At 37.5% G+C, this 19,577-nt stretch overlaps 2 protein-coding genes and 1 long non-coding RNA gene across 5 annotated transcripts in view; 1 reads left to right on the plus strand and 2 right to left on the minus strand.

The window, feature by feature from the left end:
- Window positions 1-439: 439 nt before the first annotated feature.
- LOC139964785 (uncharacterized) lies at window positions 440-13,767 on the plus strand. The gene is made up of 2 exons (XR_011792087.1): window positions 440-1,284; window positions 12,370-13,767. It is a non-coding gene; the product is annotated as an uncharacterized lncRNA (long non-coding RNA).
- On the minus strand, window positions 1,450-7,319 carry LOC139964784 (echinoidin-like). The gene is made up of 3 exons (XM_071966749.1): window positions 7,126-7,319; window positions 4,044-4,203; window positions 1,450-3,290 (listed from the first exon to the last, which is right to left on the minus strand). The coding sequence occupies exons 1-3, from the start codon at window positions 7,245-7,247 to the stop codon at window positions 3,063-3,065; spliced, it is 510 nt and encodes a 169-aa protein (XP_071822850.1). The 5' UTR covers window positions 7,248-7,319; the 3' UTR covers window positions 1,450-3,062.
- Window positions 13,473-19,577, minus strand: part of LOC139964780 (low-density lipoprotein receptor-related protein 2-like) — a 144,372-nt gene continuing 138,267 nt past the window's right edge. For all 3 annotated transcript variants that reach the window (XM_071966743.1, XM_071966742.1, XM_071966744.1), the window contains exons 79-88: window positions 19,331-19,478; window positions 18,830-19,009; window positions 18,144-18,364; window positions 17,418-17,612; window positions 16,771-16,917; window positions 16,158-16,242; window positions 15,855-15,913; window positions 15,589-15,685; window positions 14,466-14,568; window positions 13,473-14,329 (exon numbers count right to left, since the gene is read on the minus strand). In XM_071966743.1, coding sequence (XP_071822844.1) covers window positions 14,066-14,329; window positions 14,466-14,568; window positions 15,589-15,685; window positions 15,855-15,913; window positions 16,158-16,242; window positions 16,771-16,917; window positions 17,418-17,612; window positions 18,144-18,364; window positions 18,830-19,009; window positions 19,331-19,478 — 1,499 coding nt within the window. In that variant the 3' untranslated portion in view covers window positions 13,473-14,065. The remainder of the gene's footprint in view (window positions 14,330-14,465; window positions 14,569-15,588; window positions 15,686-15,854; window positions 15,914-16,157; window positions 16,243-16,770; window positions 16,918-17,417; window positions 17,613-18,143; window positions 18,365-18,829; window positions 19,010-19,330; window positions 19,479-19,577) is intronic.

Raw genomic sequence — 19,577 nt, forward strand, 5'->3', positions numbered from 1 at the left:
TCCCTGGAGGATTCATATAGACTCTGCATGCAGTATGTCACCCTATTTTATTGCTCTGTTAACTAAGACACCAGTCACTTTACGACATCCATAGGACAAGAATATTACGTTTCAACTGAAACGACGTACCATTGGACGGCTGGCGGCTTGGGTTATAACTGTGTATTGCATATTTACCGCCCACCCTCTCTCGACTGTTTAGTTTTTGAGCTAGAAGAAGTGAATGATGTTAAACATAGTAATTCGCAACGTAATCGCCAACCCTAAGATATGTAATCTTCATATATCACGCATGAATTCCTAACATGCCTAAATTACACTCAATCCTCCTGGATTTTACAACATCAGTAATTTATATCATACCCTCAATATTAAAAAAAGTGATAATAACTGCAAGCATGCCAAAACAAGTGACTACACACTGGGTATCTTTGGGGACTTTTCCAGACGCATAAAGGCTACTCTAAATTGTGATAGGGTACCAAGATCCGACAACTAAGGGCTTCCATACTTTATACTAAATCTTTGACTTTATTTATTAATACTGCCCTCGACTCCATACCATACCGATACAAAATATTAATGCACTTCTGATTTATTGAAAAGTCACCCAAGATAGAGCCTGTACACGAAAGCAAAACGACTTATACCAACAAAATGAAATCTCCGTGTTTTAACCATTCTACCATTGGAACACTTTAATGAAGACACCTGACGCTAAAGGTTAAATCGAGATAAGCGGATGGGAGACCGGTCACCTTGTTTGGTGGTGGGTCGAGTGTGGTGGTAGTGGATATAGTGCGTAAGGTAGTCAGTGTGGGGGTGGTGGGGGGGGGAGGCTGTCATAAAAGTACGTACTATACATCCTTTGTTTTTCTGTAATTGTCTTTTCGACATATTGAGCAAAATAATGTGAGATGGTGGATGGAACGGCCTCCATATATGACTACCTCTGGTTTATGATTTATCTCTCGCTGAATTAACATCACAATGCATGACGTCTCTCAAAGGCGCATTCCCTGGAGCGACGTATGCACTGTGGAATGCAGTACTACAATACAAGTCTAAGAAACTTGCCTAACAAACACGACTGCAACAGGAAGTAGTTCCGCGAGAAAAAAATAAACATGCTGATACAGCTGTCAATTATGATATCGTGCTCTTGTGTGACTTGCAAAATGGCGACTGTGGCGTTCAAATGCTAGCAAAAAGTTGACATGTTTTAACAGCAAATTCGCCTTGAAACGGAATCCTCTTTCTAATGTGTCAATACCGAATAACATGGTGAGTGTCTGTTTCAGTCAAAAAATCATTTCTTAGTAGCATTTCAAATAAGGTCTATATCAGTTGCATGTAGCAATAATGCCCCCTCGCCTATAGCCTAGGTCACTAGTCAAGTTTCTTTTTAAATGTCGGATATAAAGCAGAGATAAGAAAAATAACAGTTCATTCTGTTTACTCAGCGTTTATTCAGTGTTTTAACATTCACTTGAATTAAAATCTTTAAATAATAACTCTCCAGATTACCTAATGTTATTTTTATCCTATTCTAACAACTGTTGATTTAATTAATAACTGCTATAAATATTTAAACAATGTACATAAAATGTAAATGTGACTGTGACAGGATGTGTTAACGACATGACGTCACAATCCATAGACTATTTATGAGTACAAATTGTATTACGTAATAGTGTATTCCATTAATGTTGCAACGGATTACTTATCGTAGCCTGCTTTTGAGACAGCACGTCTCTTCATCATGACACTACCTATGATATGACAAAATACATCAACCGATAAACCTGGATTATCAAACGATTTATCTTATTATTCAACATTTGGCTTGTCATCACATCACATCACATCATAGGTAGTTTCTTCTCAACGGAGAACACATCGTTTAGAAAAAGGAACTCATATTAAAGTGATTACGTGCGTACCGAAAAAGGAAAAAAAACCTATAACATAATGTTTGATGATATGTTTTTCTTTATATTTCAATATACCATTGGTGTTGTTCAAGAATGAAATATGTCATTGAATGACTGATAATGACAGTGATAGTTGCTAAAACTAACGGAAGCGGCGTAAAAAACGGCAAAATTTTGAAAGCACTTTTATTGAGAAAAAACAAACGATTCTCATCATAGTCTAGGAGTTAGACCACGCATAGATGTAAATTTAGTAATTCATATGTAAAACTAAAGAGCAAAACGGTATGCATACTGCATATATAGTACACGCTCATCATGTTAAATAGTAAGATGCTGTTGTTTTTTACTCGACTTAACTCTTTCTCTGCGTTAGGTTCTAGCACCGGACAACTAGTTTCATATCATACAGGACTTTAAAAGCGAGATTTTCGCTGAATTGAAGATACAATAAAGATAATAAATCGTTGTTCCTTCGATCAGCTTCATCAGCTAACTGTAACTGTTGTGCCTACAGGTACTAGATGTATAGAAGCCAATGTTTTAGTATAATATTAGTAGCCTAGTAAGAGACCTAGGCTGATAAAACTCACAGAGACATTGTGTAGATGGTCGTAGGTCTGTGATATTATGTGTGACCATTGGCCAGGGTTTTGCACATTTATTACTGTTGTCACTAGTCTGATAGTCATATCGACGAGCTTTTCTTTGATCAAGGAGAGATTCGTTGTTACTGAATATGCATTACAATGCATTCTATTATTGGCTTGTTTAAATCAAGAGGCACGGTGTAACAGAATACATGAATGAAATCTGTCTTCATCGGATAAATGTTGTGATACTTTTGATCATTAATTTCTTAATTAATGAAACGTTTTGTAAAATTAACTTGGTGAAACCTTATTTATCATGGTTCGTTAGATAAGCAGCTTTAACGACGTTCCATTTCTTCGAAAATGAACAGTTTTATGTATATTTCCCTTTTTCGAAACGCACAGAATCACTTTTAATATTCTATAGTTATTATCTTAATGATAGCATTTGCTTACAAGGAAATTATAGTATAAACAAAAGTAGTAATAATTTTTTTTTATTGTTGATAATATCCCGAATCTGTACAGCTGGTATTCAGTAACGAGGCATTTTACAGATGAACTTAAAATACCAGTCTGAGCTGTCGTGTACGTCATGCCACTTGCCATGTGCATCACCGCTATCGTACAGAAGATAAAGGTATTGTCCAACAGTTGACTGTTGACCGGCATCAAAATTGGTGTAATCGACACCTGATCGATCAGACCACTCGTGTCTTCCATTTTCGTGATCAGATAAGCCAATCCATAATCCAGGTCGAGTCTACGAGAGAACATAATAAAGATTAAGCAATATACCTGAGTAGCGCCAGATTCACACCAACTTCAACCCGGCGCAACGCACCGCACGCAGCTTGCCCCTCCCCTTCCCCCCTTATTTCACAGGCTGGAAGTGCTCACAGAGGACGTTTTACTTTGGATGCCTCTTGGTGTTGTGGAAGGGGGCGGGGAGAGATTAACTGGGCATTTGGTCGCCTCTGGATAAACCGACATTATACCAGCGACATTACGTATTAGGTAAAGTTTATTTGCATTCAATTTACGCACATTTATCAGAACCGGCGCGGTCCTGTCTTATAACACTTACTACGTTGAACCGATACGGTAAACATTAATTGATATTTTATCAACTTAACAAAACTGTGGAATCTGCTGTGAAATATTTGCAATGGCTTACGGTAGCAACCTTAAACTAAGCACCACCAGTTTTTTGTTCATTTCTTTTCTTACACAACAATTTACTACTGACAACACCTCCACATATATGTGCCTATTGAAAGGAGTATTTTTTCATTTAAGGTGAAATGATGGGGGTTTGTTAGGAACCCATTACTCCTCAACAAAGATGAGGGTAGGCCTACATGCTTTCAGCCACGTCACTTTTTCGATAGTCATGTGTGATGATCACCCTTCAGCCCATTAGATTAAAAACCAACCTTTCCTGCCGCCCTTCTCCAGCACCCACGAACGATTACCGAGCTATGTAACAGTAAGGTATATAATATGATATACTTACATCGCGCGCACGAAATGACTTCCAGAAATGGAAGACAAATTCGTGTTCCTCTTGGGAATGTATGGATACTAGATCCGCGAGACCACTTAAGTCATCATCTGTACTGAAAAGGCGGCAGAAGTTAAGAGCGGTATACCATGAAACTTCCTCCGCGAAATATCTGCAGGAAATAGACCATGAATAGTTTATTATTGTCATATAGTTCCCGTTGGAAATTTGTGTGGTACAGCTGTTTGAATTATTTAAAAGCATGAATTAGTCGTCATTTTCGTAAAGATATGTTGTCGTAACTTGTCAACGCGACCAAATATCGTACTTTGGGCGTGTTGTGTAGTTTTATATGCGCACCTCAGCAACTCGACAATTTACCAATTTCCGTCAAGCTGTAACGTTAGCGTAAGTTTTCAGCTCTATAAAATATTTAATAATATTTTTGACGTGTTTTCAAGTTATGTACATTGCAGCAACTCGACGATTGGATAATTTACGCCATGGCGTTGTGTTATATTAACACCCTAAATCTACTACTCGCCCGGAGTCCCGTCAGAACCACCGTACTTTTCTCAGTCTTGAATTATTATTCGGATAATATCACATAACTGTCGTATTAGAAAGTCATTATTCACACTGAAAAAGTACATACTTCCACAAGTTCAGATCTCATCCCCAGAAATAAACAGAAGAGAAAGCTATTCAAGTGATGGGTTAGTATTTTCGTGATTGTCATGTAAGGACATCGGCGTATATATTAACCTGTACCGACTATGTTAATGTTACTTGTAATTCAGCCTCTGAAGAAGATCCTTCTAGGATCGACACGTCAAGCCTACTTACATTTTCACATTCCCTTTCAAAGCTTAGCTAGAGTGATCTGTAATTTGATTATCATATAATAACAAGAGAGTTATATAGTTGGGTTTTTTCAGACAAACGTTAACCTTTTTCACGCATGCAAGTGATAAGTAAAGCAACAATAACATTTGCCTCTGAAACTTTGATAGATGTTATTACGAACACTCAAGCTGAAATACAACGCTGATCACAATTCCACTTTTGTTGGTGGGGCAAAAATGATTGTACTTGAAAATGTAAAACCCGTTTAGTGTAGAGCCCTCAAATGGTCACAATGACACCCCCACCCCCTTTCTCTCTCTCTGAAGCCTTGAGAAACACCCACATGACGCTTATAATTACGTGACGGGCCACGTTAAATTATTATCCTTGCGACTCATGCGTGGTATCCACCCCTCCCCCATCTCGCATTATCAACTACGGTAATCAAACGTGTTTACGATTGGAAAATATATGCAGTTCAAGTATACTTTGTTTGTGATTTCACGCGATTCTCGCTTTTAAGTGAAAAGTATTTCAATTGTGTACAATAATAATTTGCACGACATGGAAGACATTTGTGGGCTTAGAGTGTTACTAGTGTCATGTGACCATACGATCGTGTGCTCTGATTAGACAATGTCTGATAAAGGTGCTTGTCATGGGTGATACAGCTTTAACTATAGGCCATTGTATAACTATACTACTTTAAACATGCCATGGTATTGTTATGCTGCTTTAACTATATATGCCCCGGTATAGCCATCCTGTTTTAAGTATGCATTGGTATGGTCGTACTGGTTTCAATATTCCTTGGTATGGCCATTCTGCTTACAATATGCCACTTTAGGGCCATCCTGTTATAAGTATGCATTGCTGGCCATACTGGTTTGAATGTACCTTAGTATGGCCATCCTGTTTTAAATATGCCCTGGTGTGGCCATACTGGTTAAAATATGCCTTTGTATGGCCGTACTGGTTGAAATATACCTTTGTATAGCCATCCTGTTTTAAATATGCCTTGGTATGGCCGTACTGGTTTAAATATGCATGCCCTTACATGGATAAACTGCTGTGATGCTAAATATGCCCCGTTATGGCTATGGCGCTTCAAATTTACTCTACTTTATATGTGCAATTGGTGTGGCACTGCTGCTTTAAACGTGCCCTGATATGGATAACGCGCTGCTCCAATAAGACCATGGGATCGAGAGGAACTATACGTTCATATCCTGGACGGGCGTGGACATGTAAAGTTATATAGTATAAAGTTACATACTAGGAACTTAGTATCAAATGTCTGGCTCATATTATTTCCAATTTCCGTTTTTCGTATCAAATTTAACGACGGTTTCCACTTTGGTTTTCGTTTCAAATAATCCAAGTAGACTTTTGTATACGATGGGTCTGGGGTCCTCTCCCGGAAAACAATTATAGACTGCCGCAAATGCGATTTCCGTCCAATATTTAACAACTGTGGATAAATATCATAAAATGAGAACTGATGCATGTCATTTGCACAATGCTGCATCAAACTGCGCCAAAGTTCAATACAGTGGAATTTGAAATACAGCGTTTGGTCAAGACAAATTGGTGGGGACACGGTATATCATGTCCTCACCACTGAAAAAGTTGGTGGGGACGCGTCCCGCTGTCCCCACCAGGATCTGCACCCATGCTTTATAGGTATACGCCAATACATTCAGTTGCACCCTGTGCTCGCAGTTTTCTTACCTACAGCCTTAGTGAAACGTTATCAAAACGTCAAGGTGTATAACCGATTCTTCAGAACCCATGAAGAAGTTTTGATTAGCACGGATTGTGAATGAAACGACTTGAACTGACTTTATTGAGGATACGTAAAAAAAATCGTGACTATGTGATACGTATGCTTATGATGGTACCCATGGTCGGATCTAGGATTTAAAAACAAGGGGTGGGGTGTGACACTTGGGTCGTTGAAGCCGACTCCCATGTAGGAGGTATGTCTAAGTGTTTTCCCAAAGAGAAATTTAAATTTTAGACGAGTAATGAGTGCATTTTGAGGCAAATTAGACTATAAGTTAGGTGTGGGGTTGAAAATCTACCACAAGTTGGAAATTATGTAGAAAACTATGTTTTAATGATTGACGGTTTGAAATTAACGCTAGCAAACAGACAACCACTGAACAGTAAAACATTGCAAATGACGATGATGCATATATTTCAAGACCTTCGTTTTGTAAAATGAAACAGAAAAAAGATGCCAAACCTGTAGCAATTGCCTCTCCATGGAACCCAATATAAAGGACATGGTACCTCACATTCACTTGCCGGTGATTCGGCGGTAGTAAACGCAAGTAAGAACACAGGAAGGATGACCATCAGCAACATTGTAAATTGTTAGTTCCTTCTTCCTAGTTACTTTGAAAATGAACCACTATGAACACAACAGTTCTATCCTTGTAGTTCTTTCAAATATGTAATGCAAAGTTCATTTGGATTACAATTTGTTACTTTAATAAGTCTTAGTGATGAACCGTTTACACAAACCGTATAAGTCAATATAGCAGCGATGTATTCGAAGAAAAAAAAGATCATTAACCACAACAACAGATTACAGGAATTAAAAAATTAAATAATTACCCTTTGTTCTTTGCTATCCGTACCTTATCATCGTTAAGTACATACCGCGCTTTTCATGCAAGTTACGAAAACGGATATTGCATTATACAGGATATGTTGCAGATAACAATATCGTGACGTATCATCTTCGATGGGATACTTATCAATATGGTTTCCTTATCTATCTGTTCTGCATTATTGACCCCAATCAATACTTCAAATTAAATCATTTGAATTCAGCAGTATGCAAGAAGAACAAAACAGCAGGAATTTCCTTTATTGCGGTTACTTTAATAAAAAAAAATATAAAAAAATTCACAGGCAGATGTACTTCACTAGCTTTAAACTGCCCGACTCTGCGATCGACGCGACATTTTACACATAAACTGAAAATGGTAGTCTTCACGTTCAGCCACATCGTGCCATTTACCATGCGGTTTTGAGCTGGTTTCGAGCCAGTCCGCCATGAAGTAAAGGTATTCGGACCCCGAGGACTCCCCAGCATCGAAACGAGTGTAGTTGACAATCGAGCGATCCGACCAAACATGTACGCCATCTTCTTCCACGTCATTCAAACCGATCCACAATCCTGGTTTGCGATTTCTCTCCTGTTTAGTAAAATATAGTTTCATCTTAGCATTTGTGATATATTCGACAGAGACAGACCACGTGGAGGACCATGGAACTATACTATTACAAGTTGATATTTATGAAATAACTTTCACACAGACAATGGCATCAAGACGGGTAATATGACCGCTGTATATTTGTCAGTTAGTAACAACTCCCAGCTCGGAGGTGCGAAGGTAGGACGTAAAATCGTTACTTAAAAGATAAGTTTGGGCATAACTTCAATGCTAGGCTTATTTCTATACCTTTCTCGTTTTCAAGATATTACCTTTAGCTTATGCTATATATCTTGAATGTTCCTTTAAGGCTTAATTTGTGATATCAATTTAGGCCTAAATGTTAATATTTATGCATTGTTTTATATATTTTTACAACCCAACCAAAACATAGCATCCTTGAGTGACATTCAAATCCGTTTGTCCTTGGCAAATGTGAAATGCATTTTAATCATGTTATTTGAGGTCGTTAAAGTGTAATGATTTCCTATTGAGCTTTTTGTTGCATCTGTACCGCAGGTTTTGAAAAAAAAACATGCCTGTGCCCGCCATCTGAACAACCACCGTGTGTACCAAAACTTCAAAACAACAACTCCCTGATTCATGCCTATGGGTCCAATTGAGCCAAAAACTGTCACTAATAAGAATATAGATTGGTCAGTGAATAATTAGTGCTTTCGCATTATGAAACGGATTAATATAATATAAATAATATTAATTCACTCAATTAAACTTGGTTAGGGTTGTGAAGTGTCGTTCTCAAATATATTGAGAACGATTAAACAATGACTGTTTTAGATTCTACACAAGTACAAAACACCCCTACTTAATAGTGGAGTATACCGACCGGCTACGAATGGGGACATGATCCTTGCATCCATTCGTAGCTTAGATACTAAACTTACTTCAAACTGTCACAAAGATCGCCAATAATGGTAGACAAACTCTTCTTCTTCAGAGGAAAGAATAGAGACCAGATCCGCGAAACCACGGTCTTCATCTGTACTGAAGAGTCTACATGTATTCAAGGCATCATACCAAGACAGCGCTTCGCCGAAATACCTGCGTGAAATAAGAACAGATATTACACTCTAAATCGGTCATTATAACGTAATAATAAATATACGGTAATTCACCAGCGAAAAATACTACGTATCCATAATGACCTGTTTGATCAAGTAGACACAGTTATATACATTAATATCATTAGATTATGTTAACATGAAACCTGACACCTCCATAATTGTCAGTCGTTTAATTGTCAGTCATTTAGCGCCTTAGTGCAATTTTTTTTTTGGCGCTTCATAAATTTCAGGATTTATTGAGTCGTGCGGACTTTCCCGCCACAATTATTTGGGAAGTCAAAGACCACTGTCTGGGTGTTTACCCCCCACCACCCTCCCATTCAACCTCGTACAAGATTTCAAGAGTATTTATTTAGCGTAACATCTGTTTCGTCGCCTCAAGTTAACGACACAATGCGCACCGGGTCCGAGTTGGCAAATCAATGAACCAATTCGTCCCTGCGCGACAGAGATAACTTCAAGCAATTTATTTAAATTGATTTGGATCACTTTTTCGATGCTATCTCGTACCATGCATCATTATAGCCTGATGAGTTAACATTCATTGTAACTAACTTAGTAAACCGCGAAAACTTCGAAGTTTGCCAATGTTGCTATAGTTACCTGCAATCCATACGAATATCAACAAGTGTCTGCTGGGTGACGAGATTTGGTTGAGTATAGAATCAAGAAGATCAAGTAATCGCTCAGTACCATTGGTACGAAAAAACAAATGCAGTTTGTCAAAAGTTGATCAAAATTGTATAGGCCTAAGCTTATTTTAGATAATCGTACCTTTTGGTATTATCTGTTGGCCAAACGCAGAAAAGCTTGGGGATATTTTTACCCTTTACGCTTTTCTCTGTAATTCCAGTCATCTCTTTTCATAGCAATGTCCAAGATTTAAAGATCATCAGTATTGGACCCAAACTTTTAGCATGCTAAAAGTTCCTACAACTTTTCAAAAGTGCTTTCTTGCTGGTTCTGCATCTCCAAGTACTATATTGGAAATGTTGAATGAACAGTTTGTTTCACAGACAAAAATACTATGAGGTTGGGAAGTAAAATACTACTGGCACATTTGGGGCCAATAGTGGTGATCTTTGAATTTAACTCCCAAACTTTACCTAGGACCCAGACTAACAGATTTTAGAATGTGCTATACATTTCGTATGCCTCGTCAGTTTCCACATCCCGTTATCTACTGCAAACTGTCAATGATATGTTAACATTATATTACAACCTACAATACTCCCATAGGCCTACCTATAGCAGTGGTTCCTCCAGGGCGTCCAAAATGTCGGACAGGGTTCTAGACATTCACACGAAGAAGGCTACCATCCACTGGATACCACGATTAAGAAGGAAACACAGTAAAGGATATTCATCTTTATACCCAAAATATATCTCGTTCTTGAATTAGATGCCCCTGTTGCAATAGCTTTATGTGTTATCCCTTCGTATACGCCTTTAAACAGACTGTCCAATCAAAGGCCTAGTTAGGTAAATCGTGCGTTCCTTCTTAAAATGACGCAGTATGTACAGATGTGTACCAGAAGTAGACTTTGTCTGAAATCTCTATTTCATGCATGTAGTGATCTCCCCGTGGGAAAAGCACCCGTAAATTTCACGATGCCTGTGGTGTAGAGTGTAAGGCAACGCTTTTTATGTTTTATTATCATTCGTTTTTATCATGTTACCATAAGGGGTCAAGAACACTCTTTCCCTTTGGTTTTTGTTTCATTTCAAGTTTGGGCCTTTGTAGAATTGTATCAATGGAGCAGATCATAGTAATACGGTTGTGGACATGACTGCTGGAAAAGAACTCATTTAGACGTGTGACGGGGATTTGGGGCCTGTGTAATATAGTGTAAGTGCAAAATTTACATAAGTCATACCAAGTATGTGACTTTTTGTGATGGACACATTTATTTCCTTTGTCTGAGGTAAATGTTTATGCTGTTGTGATAGCTATCATGTTTCATTAACTCTCAATACCGTAGCATTTGAACAAGTGTTGTAACAAGCCTAGTCAGCCCCCCTCCCCCTGAACAAGTGTTGTAACAAGCCTAGTCAGCCCCCCCCCCCCCCCTAAGTATCGGCCTTTACGTGGCTGCTGCACTTAGTTAAGTACCTGACTCGAACTTTTGTCTCTTCCTGGTCGCTTGACTCGAACCAGCAACCTTTAAATGACTCAATTCGGACTCGACCATCTACTGAATTCGAGTCAGACAGTGTGTGAGATTCCATGTTGCCCGGGTGCGTGTTAATGAAACAAATCACATTAATAAATATACCGAGAAGAGAAAGGCTCCACTGGAGATTGTGAGGCTGAAATGTTAATTTTTTTTATATAAAATTGAGAACAAAAAGCGTGCTACTATTTGTGGATTAGAAAGAAAATGGCTTAGACTTCTAAGTCAAGTTTGCTGTTCGTACAACCAAAATGTAAGGCATGCAGAAAGAATCCTAAAATTTTGCCCTGTATAGTTTTATGTAACATTGAACTCAGATGGAACAAAGATGCCACTGAACAAGATAAAAATATCGACTAAGATTTGAGCAAGTAGAATGAGTGTTGCTATGGTATCGCGTAACCATAGCGACAATTGGTTTGATTTTACCATTTGTCGCTATTGTTTGTAAAGAGACTCTAAATTCAGTCCTGGTATTAGCTATAAAACAGGTACGAAAGTTGTTAAATTCCGTAGGTTATACAATATATCCGTACCACATGAATGAATACTCTTGCATTGTTGTAGGCCTAGTAATAGAGCTGAATTAGTTTTCATGTTTATACAGTACGTTAATTAACATTCTGTTCAATTTGTCTTCTATTCGAACGGCCAAGTGTTTATTTATATATATATATATATATATATATATATATATATATATATATATATATATATATAAATATATATAATATATTCGAATCCCGGTGGAGGCTGGAAGTTTTTTCACTGTTCTGGATTTTCTAGCTCACTTCGATTTCAATTATATATTTATATGTATTTAAATATATAGATATTTATATAAATATATATATATGCGTGTGTGTGTATGGCATGTTTACAATAGATCATACTTCAGTGCCCAGAATTCACCGCTTCACCATCCTACAATCAATGCAATGAACATCCGTGGCGGGAAAAGTCCCTAAAAACGTTTACTAAAATGACCTTTTTTCATGTTTTTCAGATATAATCACTATGCCTGATGTTAACAAACTATCAAGTAGACTACCGCTGATTTGAAAAACCAGGAGGATGGACGGATTGATGGACGAGTTTATAAATTTGGAAAACGACTCATCGAAATTTCACTCTTTCACTAGGTAAGTAAAGATTTGCAAGTGAAGTACTAGATCAAGCCATCTGCCATCTTATCTGATGGGGTAGGACATGTCAATTGAAAATTCATGATTGAAGAAATAGTTAACAATGACGAATTTAGTGTGTAAGTCAACGGAGCAATGATGGCAGATTATGGAATAAGATACCTCCATGAAATGAAACAAACCAATTGAACATCCGATGGTGTTCAGGGGCCGGGTCCACTGGTGTGAGCCTACAGGAGGGCCGCCCGTAGATACATTTGTGGCACTGAACATTTCATCCATGCAGGGAGAGTGGGGGTTAGATGTTTCTCGGAAATGTTTCTGTGGAGAGTGCCATTTTCTTTGTTTTGTTTCTGCAGAGTGTATCAGGTAGAAAGAATCACTTTTCTTGGTTATTTGTGGTAATTATGTACTGTTGAGTATTGTCTGTAGGTAGTGGCATGCATAAAGGGGAGGGGGGGGGGGTGTCAGTGTCAGATCATCATTTGGGGACAATGGTTAAGTTCACCCCTGGCCCTCCCATAAAGGTTGTCTTTACCTAATATCATCAAGGATTTTTTTAATTCACCTCCCCCCCTTGTGTAATCCTGTGCACACCACTGGAGGGAGTGGAAATGTTGGAGGACAAAATTTTGTACAATGGGTGGTTGTCATAGTTTACACTGGCTACAACCTTATTTGTACTGAAGGAAAATGAATCGGATTATTTGGAGGTGTCAGCAGGCAAATAGGTTAGAAAATGGGGATGGGGGGGGGGGCGGGGGTTTGCATCAGACCGCCCAAGTCATTTATACTGTGGGATGCAGGCTTTTCTGTGAGATCTTTATAAGTTTAAGTATACTGCCCTCAAGTTACACTAAGTGTTTGATTTATAACTGAACTGCATTACTGTGTTTGTGTCATCCCTTGGGTCCAAGTGCAATATACCACATTTTCATCACAAATGTAAAAGTAATACTACAAATTTTATGACCACTTTTATTCTCCATTGATAGCATAGTGAATAAAACATGGATTATGGACAAAGTACTGAAGGTAGGCGTGAATACACTGTGAATACAATACCTGATGCGAAAGTGGACTGTTCAACATGATTATTTTTATTTTGCTTATATATAAATGTGTTGCATAGCATTAAAAATAATCATGACAATGGTCTCTATAACGCAACACTAACAAGACGTAGGGAGAGTGACGAAATTTAGCTAGACCCTCCCCGCCTGCAATAAAAACCCTCTTACAGCCTGGTAAAAAAAAAATTCTATTATTTATGAGAAATATCTATATGGAATGTAGTAAAGCACATAAGAGTCCTGTATTTTGAAGGCATTGGAAAGTGTTTGTTGTAATTTATTAAGGCACTGTATACCTGTTATATCATCGGTATGTACATGGCCTTTTATACATCCTCCCAACAAACTCCTGACCTCACCCCCCTCCACCTTCAACAGTCCATAAAGCATATCCCACCTAGTGAAAAATATATAACATATCATATCACCCTATTTTTGTTTTCTTTATAGCATTGTTTCAAAAACTTATGATAAACATTTATTTTCACATTTCATCTCTTGTGACGAGCACATTTGTATCTCCTTCTTCTTCAGTGGGCATGAACGCTACGGATCGATAATCTGCTGGTGGATTTTCCTCGTCTCTGGGTAAATTCACCACTACTTCTTCTCCTTTCAATGGGATGGGACTCTCTTGGACCACATCCGGGGGTAATCCGGTTTTCTCCGGTAACGGTCCAGCTTCCTCATTTCCTACGGCATGCAACTCTGTCGTCTGTAGTCCGTACATGGGATTCTCAAAGTTACCCTGAATATATAAAAAAAAAAAACCAGTAAGAATGATAACATATGTGGATTTTTCACAGTAGCAAACGATTTTACAGAGTATCAAAACAGAGGTGAAAAAGAAGTTTAAATGTTAGCATTTGATAACATGATCTTACCCCATTGGTTTCTTTGTGGCCATTTGCAGGTTCCTCTGTGGTTCCCAATGGGAGATCAACATTTGTTCCTTCCCGATATGTAACGGGTATCTCATCTTCTTTCCTGGTAAGTAAGAATTAAACATTTCCATTAATATAGATGGACGGACAAGTAGAGATAGATAGAGATATAGATAGACAAATACATATATATATATATATATATAGATACAGATATAAAGGGATATATATATACAGTAGATAGGTATACTTCTACATGGATAGAGATATAAATAGATAGAGATATATATAGATAGAGATATATAGACATATGGGTATACTTCTATATGGGTATAGTTCTATATGGGTATACTTCTATATGGATAGATCTATATAGATACATATGGATAGAGATAGATAAAGATATAGATACATATAGACAGAGAGTGAGACTTTATAGATATAGACAGATGGAGATCTATATAGATACATATGGATAGAGATCTATATAGATACATATGGGTAGAGATCTATATAGATACATATGGATATAGAGGGATATATATACAGTAGATAGGTATACTTCTACATGGATAGAGATATAAATAGATAGAGATATACACAGGTATACTTCTATATGGATAGATCTATATAGATACATATAGACAGAGAGTGAGACTTTATAGATGTAGACAGATGGAGATCTATATAGATACATATGGATAGAGATCTATATAGATACATATGGATAGAGATCTATATAGATACATATGGATAGAGATAGATATAGATACATATAGACAGAGAGTGAGACTTTATAGATATAGACAGATGGAGATCTATATAGATACATATGGATAGAGATCTATATAGATACATATGGATAAAGATATAGATACATATAGACAGAGAGTGAGACTTTATAGATATAGACAGATGGAGATCTATATAGATACATATGGATAGAGATCTATATAGATACATATGGATAAAGATATAGATACATATAGACAGAGAGTGAGACTTTATAGATATAGATACATATGGATAGAGATCTATATAGATACATATGGATAGAGATAGACAGAGAGTGAGACTTGATAGATATATACATATAGATATACAGATATCTATAAACACTTACCTCTCTCTCAAATTTTTTAGCACAAAAAACACAGCCACTATGACTAAAGCCAACATGATCAAAACAGCAAAGGTGACTCCGACAGCAGCACCTGCACCTAAGGAAGGACAAGATCATAATAAAATTGAGTTAAGGCAAAGGGAGGGGGGTTGGGTGGGGGTGGTTGGGTGGGGTGGTTGGGTGGGGTGGTTGCATGGGGTGGTTGCATGGGGTGGTTGCGTGGGGGTGGTTGCGTGGGGGAATGAGAGAGCTCTATTAATACTTACTTCCTCTTTGTTTCTCTGCATTTGAACTACAGTCAGGCCCGGACCATCCCACAGTGCACCTATGCAAGAAGTGATAGGAACAACAATAGTTAAACAAAGCTTATGAATATTTGCAGTGAACCAAAATATAATTATAAGCCATCTATCAAAATTGCTGTTTTCTCGGTTTTTTTTTTTTTAATCAGTCGTCCTACAGAAAGATTCTACAAGATTTCAAAAGCTGGCACGAGACCTAACAAGAAAGGGATATTCCCGTGGCCTATGCTGATTGGCCTCAATAAAAGACAAATGGGATGAACTTACTGACAAGATCCATCTATGAGGCATATACCGCCATTGTTGCATGAGCAGGAGTTAATGGGTGGAAGCGTCCTTGGTTCAACAACAGCTGAATAACATAAAAATGCAGGACAATGTTATATATGTGATTATTATTTGTTTTATCACATAGTACAACAAGGTTAACAAGACAATATTACTACAAATAAGTAAAAAATGTAGTAAACTAAGAAACCCTTTTGGGCTTAATCAAATTAAAGTACTCCCATCAAAGAAAATAGATAACCTTAACACCTATAAAAGTACTACCCCCCCCCCCCAAAAAAATAGATAACCTTAACTTATAAGACCTATAACACTACCCCCTCCCCCCAACCACCTCCCACCCCTTACAACGGATACAATCAATAAAGGCTTTCATAGTAATTTTTCAATTGTCGCCTGAACGAAGCCACGGAAGCATAAGATGTGATTCATAAGAACACAAGAAAGAATTTCACAGCAAAGAATGAAATAATTATTTTAATAAAGATGCACCAGTGTTTAGTCTGTCTTGCCAATCCCTGCTGCTCGTCAAATTCACTCAACCCGCACCCCCCCCCCCGCCCCCATAATCCAATTTATAAAAAAATGTTACCTCCTTGGCATTTTGTATTGCTGCCAGGTTCAAATTGGTCTCCCTCTGGACAAGCGCATGTATAACCTCTAAGAGGTCGGCTTCCATCTTTTGCTGGTGTCATCAAACACAAGTGGCTACAGTATGTACCGGCACATGGATTATACTCTGTTGACAAATAGGAACAATTGTTAACGAGCCGTTACTTTGCATTTCTGGAGATCACCTACAGCAGGCTTCTATATTTTCTACAAGAGTACCAAATTGCAATTTTCCTATACTGTTCAATACAAACAAAAGTAGGCCAATTAATGCAAGACTGTGGGTACCATATTTTTCGAGGGCGTGATTTCAAAACTTTGGACAAAACTACGCCATTGGTCGATATAATATCATCATGTTGAGTTCTTTTTATGAGTATCCAGCCATGTGTAGCACAATGGTTCTATACCAAAGATGGCTAACATCTAGTTGTTTGTCCAGGTAACAAAATAATTTCCTGATATACCATCCAATTAGTCTCAATTAATTACTCACTGTTGTTGATATTTAATCTTGAGTACCAGTCTGTTGGCTTGGTGAAATTGTTCAAAAATTAGTTGCATTAATTAAAATGACGAAAAGCCTGAAAGTTGTTTCTACATTCTATTCCACTCAACTTGACCTACCTCCAACGTCATATCTCAATTTGTGATACAACTTGACTCCGGTAGGGTGAATGAGATTGCCCAAGGCCAAGACAGGTATACCTTTACCAAGTTTATTCATTTTCATGATAGAACTATACTCCGGAGCATTAGGCGACTTGGTAGACCAGTACAGCCAAGTCTCAAACACTTCCAACTGAAACGGATTCTTTAATTCTAAAAGTAAATAATTAAGTAAAAACATGGTGACTCAGGAGATAATATAGTTAATGATGATCAATGAAGAAACATGAGTAAGATAAAGCCCAATTAATTAATTTTAAGAGGATGTCTTAAGCAACTGCAGATCTTACGTAACATTTGGTAGGTTTGATAAAAATATATATAATTTTTGATAAAAATATATATATTGACAAAAACCAGTTTTGATAATATATTGTTTACCTGATTTTACTAATTCTTAATACTGTATAATTATCCCAATCAATTGATTAACTATTAAGTTGACACTATTTTACAGGTGTTATAATTAATTATGCTTGTGGGCTTATCAATTCAACTTTGAAATCAAAAGTCTCTGAGACCAGGGTAGATGCAGACTTGATGAACATGTAAATTGTAAGAATTTTGATAAGCAAATCGCACATAATCAAGGGGAGAGGTCTCGCAAGCCTTCTTTCATTAGACAGATTCTGTAAAGTGATATACTAGGAAATAAACTTGTACGAAATAGGAAGAAAAACTAACGTTCTCCTTGGTAAACCGATTTACGCCCGCTTCCGTCCCAGTTCATGACTTCAATCTTGTTATGCTTTCGATCACAGAAATAAACAGAATCATTCCTGGAGTAATCTATTGCCAATCCTGTTGGTTCGAGAATTTCTTCTGCTATTGTGCGAGGCTTACTACCATCCATCCAAGCCGTGCCTATTCTTGCATTCTCACCAGTTTGTGTCCAGTACATAACCCTGTGTGTAAAAATTGAACAAAACATCGTAATGTTAACAAGAAAAATTGTAAAAGACATCACCTGTTTTTAAAAGTGCAGCTGCAGAAGTCTATCTCAACATATATAAAAACTCTCATCCACTAGCTCCATACTACCCCCCCCCCATTTCTGCAAGCTAATTTTAATTTGAACCTTGACAGATCACACCTCTTAAACTGTTTTAATTAGAGACTGCCAGAGATTCCACTCAGTATATGCTTGTATAAGCAACAACTTTCTGATTATCTCACTCCATAATTTAAGTAGTTGGTCCAGTTTAATAACCCCAAAAGGAAATAGATAACAGATTGGATAGAAATGCTGTCAGGAGGGTTACAAAGCCATGTTTATTCCTTCCTCCAGCACAGGTAGGCTGGTGAAAAGTATTTAACACTGAACCAGAATTACTCTCAACTACTTTGATTTACTTCATCTGTGTGCTTACCCCTTCCTTGGGTTGACAGCAATATATCCCAGATTATCTAAGCCATCCAATAAAAGGACTCGAATATAACGGCCATCCAGTTTGCTCACTGAGATTCGAGGTCGATTAACGCTCAATAAATCTACATCTCGCTTGGAACGTCCATCACGGCTAGCACCAGCATCAGTCCAATAAATATTACTGTAGACATGGAAAATAAACTATAATGTTTAAATCCTGTAATTTCATTAAGCTTATGAACTTTGGTCAGTTATACCATCACAATTATGACCATCACCATCATGACAAATATTATGATGATCATCATTATTACCATGACAACCACAGGCATCACCATATATAATTACCATGACCCAACTCACAAACATCATCGCTTTACCCAATTACATCACTTCTAACAAGACTATCACATCACCATGGCCATCTGCATCGTTCAGCATGACCCACCACAAGCATAAGCATATCTGAAATCAATACCACCATCATCATCACTACGCTTACCCTCCAAGCCAATCAATAGCAATTCCGGTTGGTTGATCAAGCACTCTGTTAGAAACCACAACCTCTGCAGTTCCTTGGCCATCACCGAGAAATGGCAGGCGAACTCGTTTAATAACTTTCAGAGAAGAGTCAGTCCAATAAACTGCACCTGGAATAGCAAAACGTCTGAGAGTAAAATTTATTCTACATGATTAGATATTCCATAACTGATTATTACAAGTATTTCTAGAACTTAAAAATACATCAT

The sequence above is a fragment of the Apostichopus japonicus genome, chromosome 23 (assembly GCF_037975245.1).
Source record: "Apostichopus japonicus isolate 1M-3 chromosome 23, ASM3797524v1, whole genome shotgun sequence".
Taxonomy (NCBI): Eukaryota; Metazoa; Echinodermata; class Holothuroidea; order Aspidochirotida; family Stichopodidae; genus Apostichopus; species Apostichopus japonicus.

Excerpts from the sequence above, each read along its gene's own strand:
- LOC139964784 (XM_071966749.1), bottom strand. The coding sequence starts at position 7,247 with ATGTTGCTGATGGTCATCCTTCCTGTGTTCTTACTTGCGTTTACTACC. Across the intron at positions 4,204-7,125 it reads TGGAGAGGCAATTGCTACAG|ATATTTCGCGGAGGAAGTTT; the intron begins GTTTGGCATCTT and ends TATTTCCTGCAG. Across the intron at positions 3,291-4,043 it reads AGTCATTTCGTGCGCGCGAT|ACTCGACCTGGATTATGGAT; the intron begins GTAAGTATATCA and ends GTTCTCTCGTAG.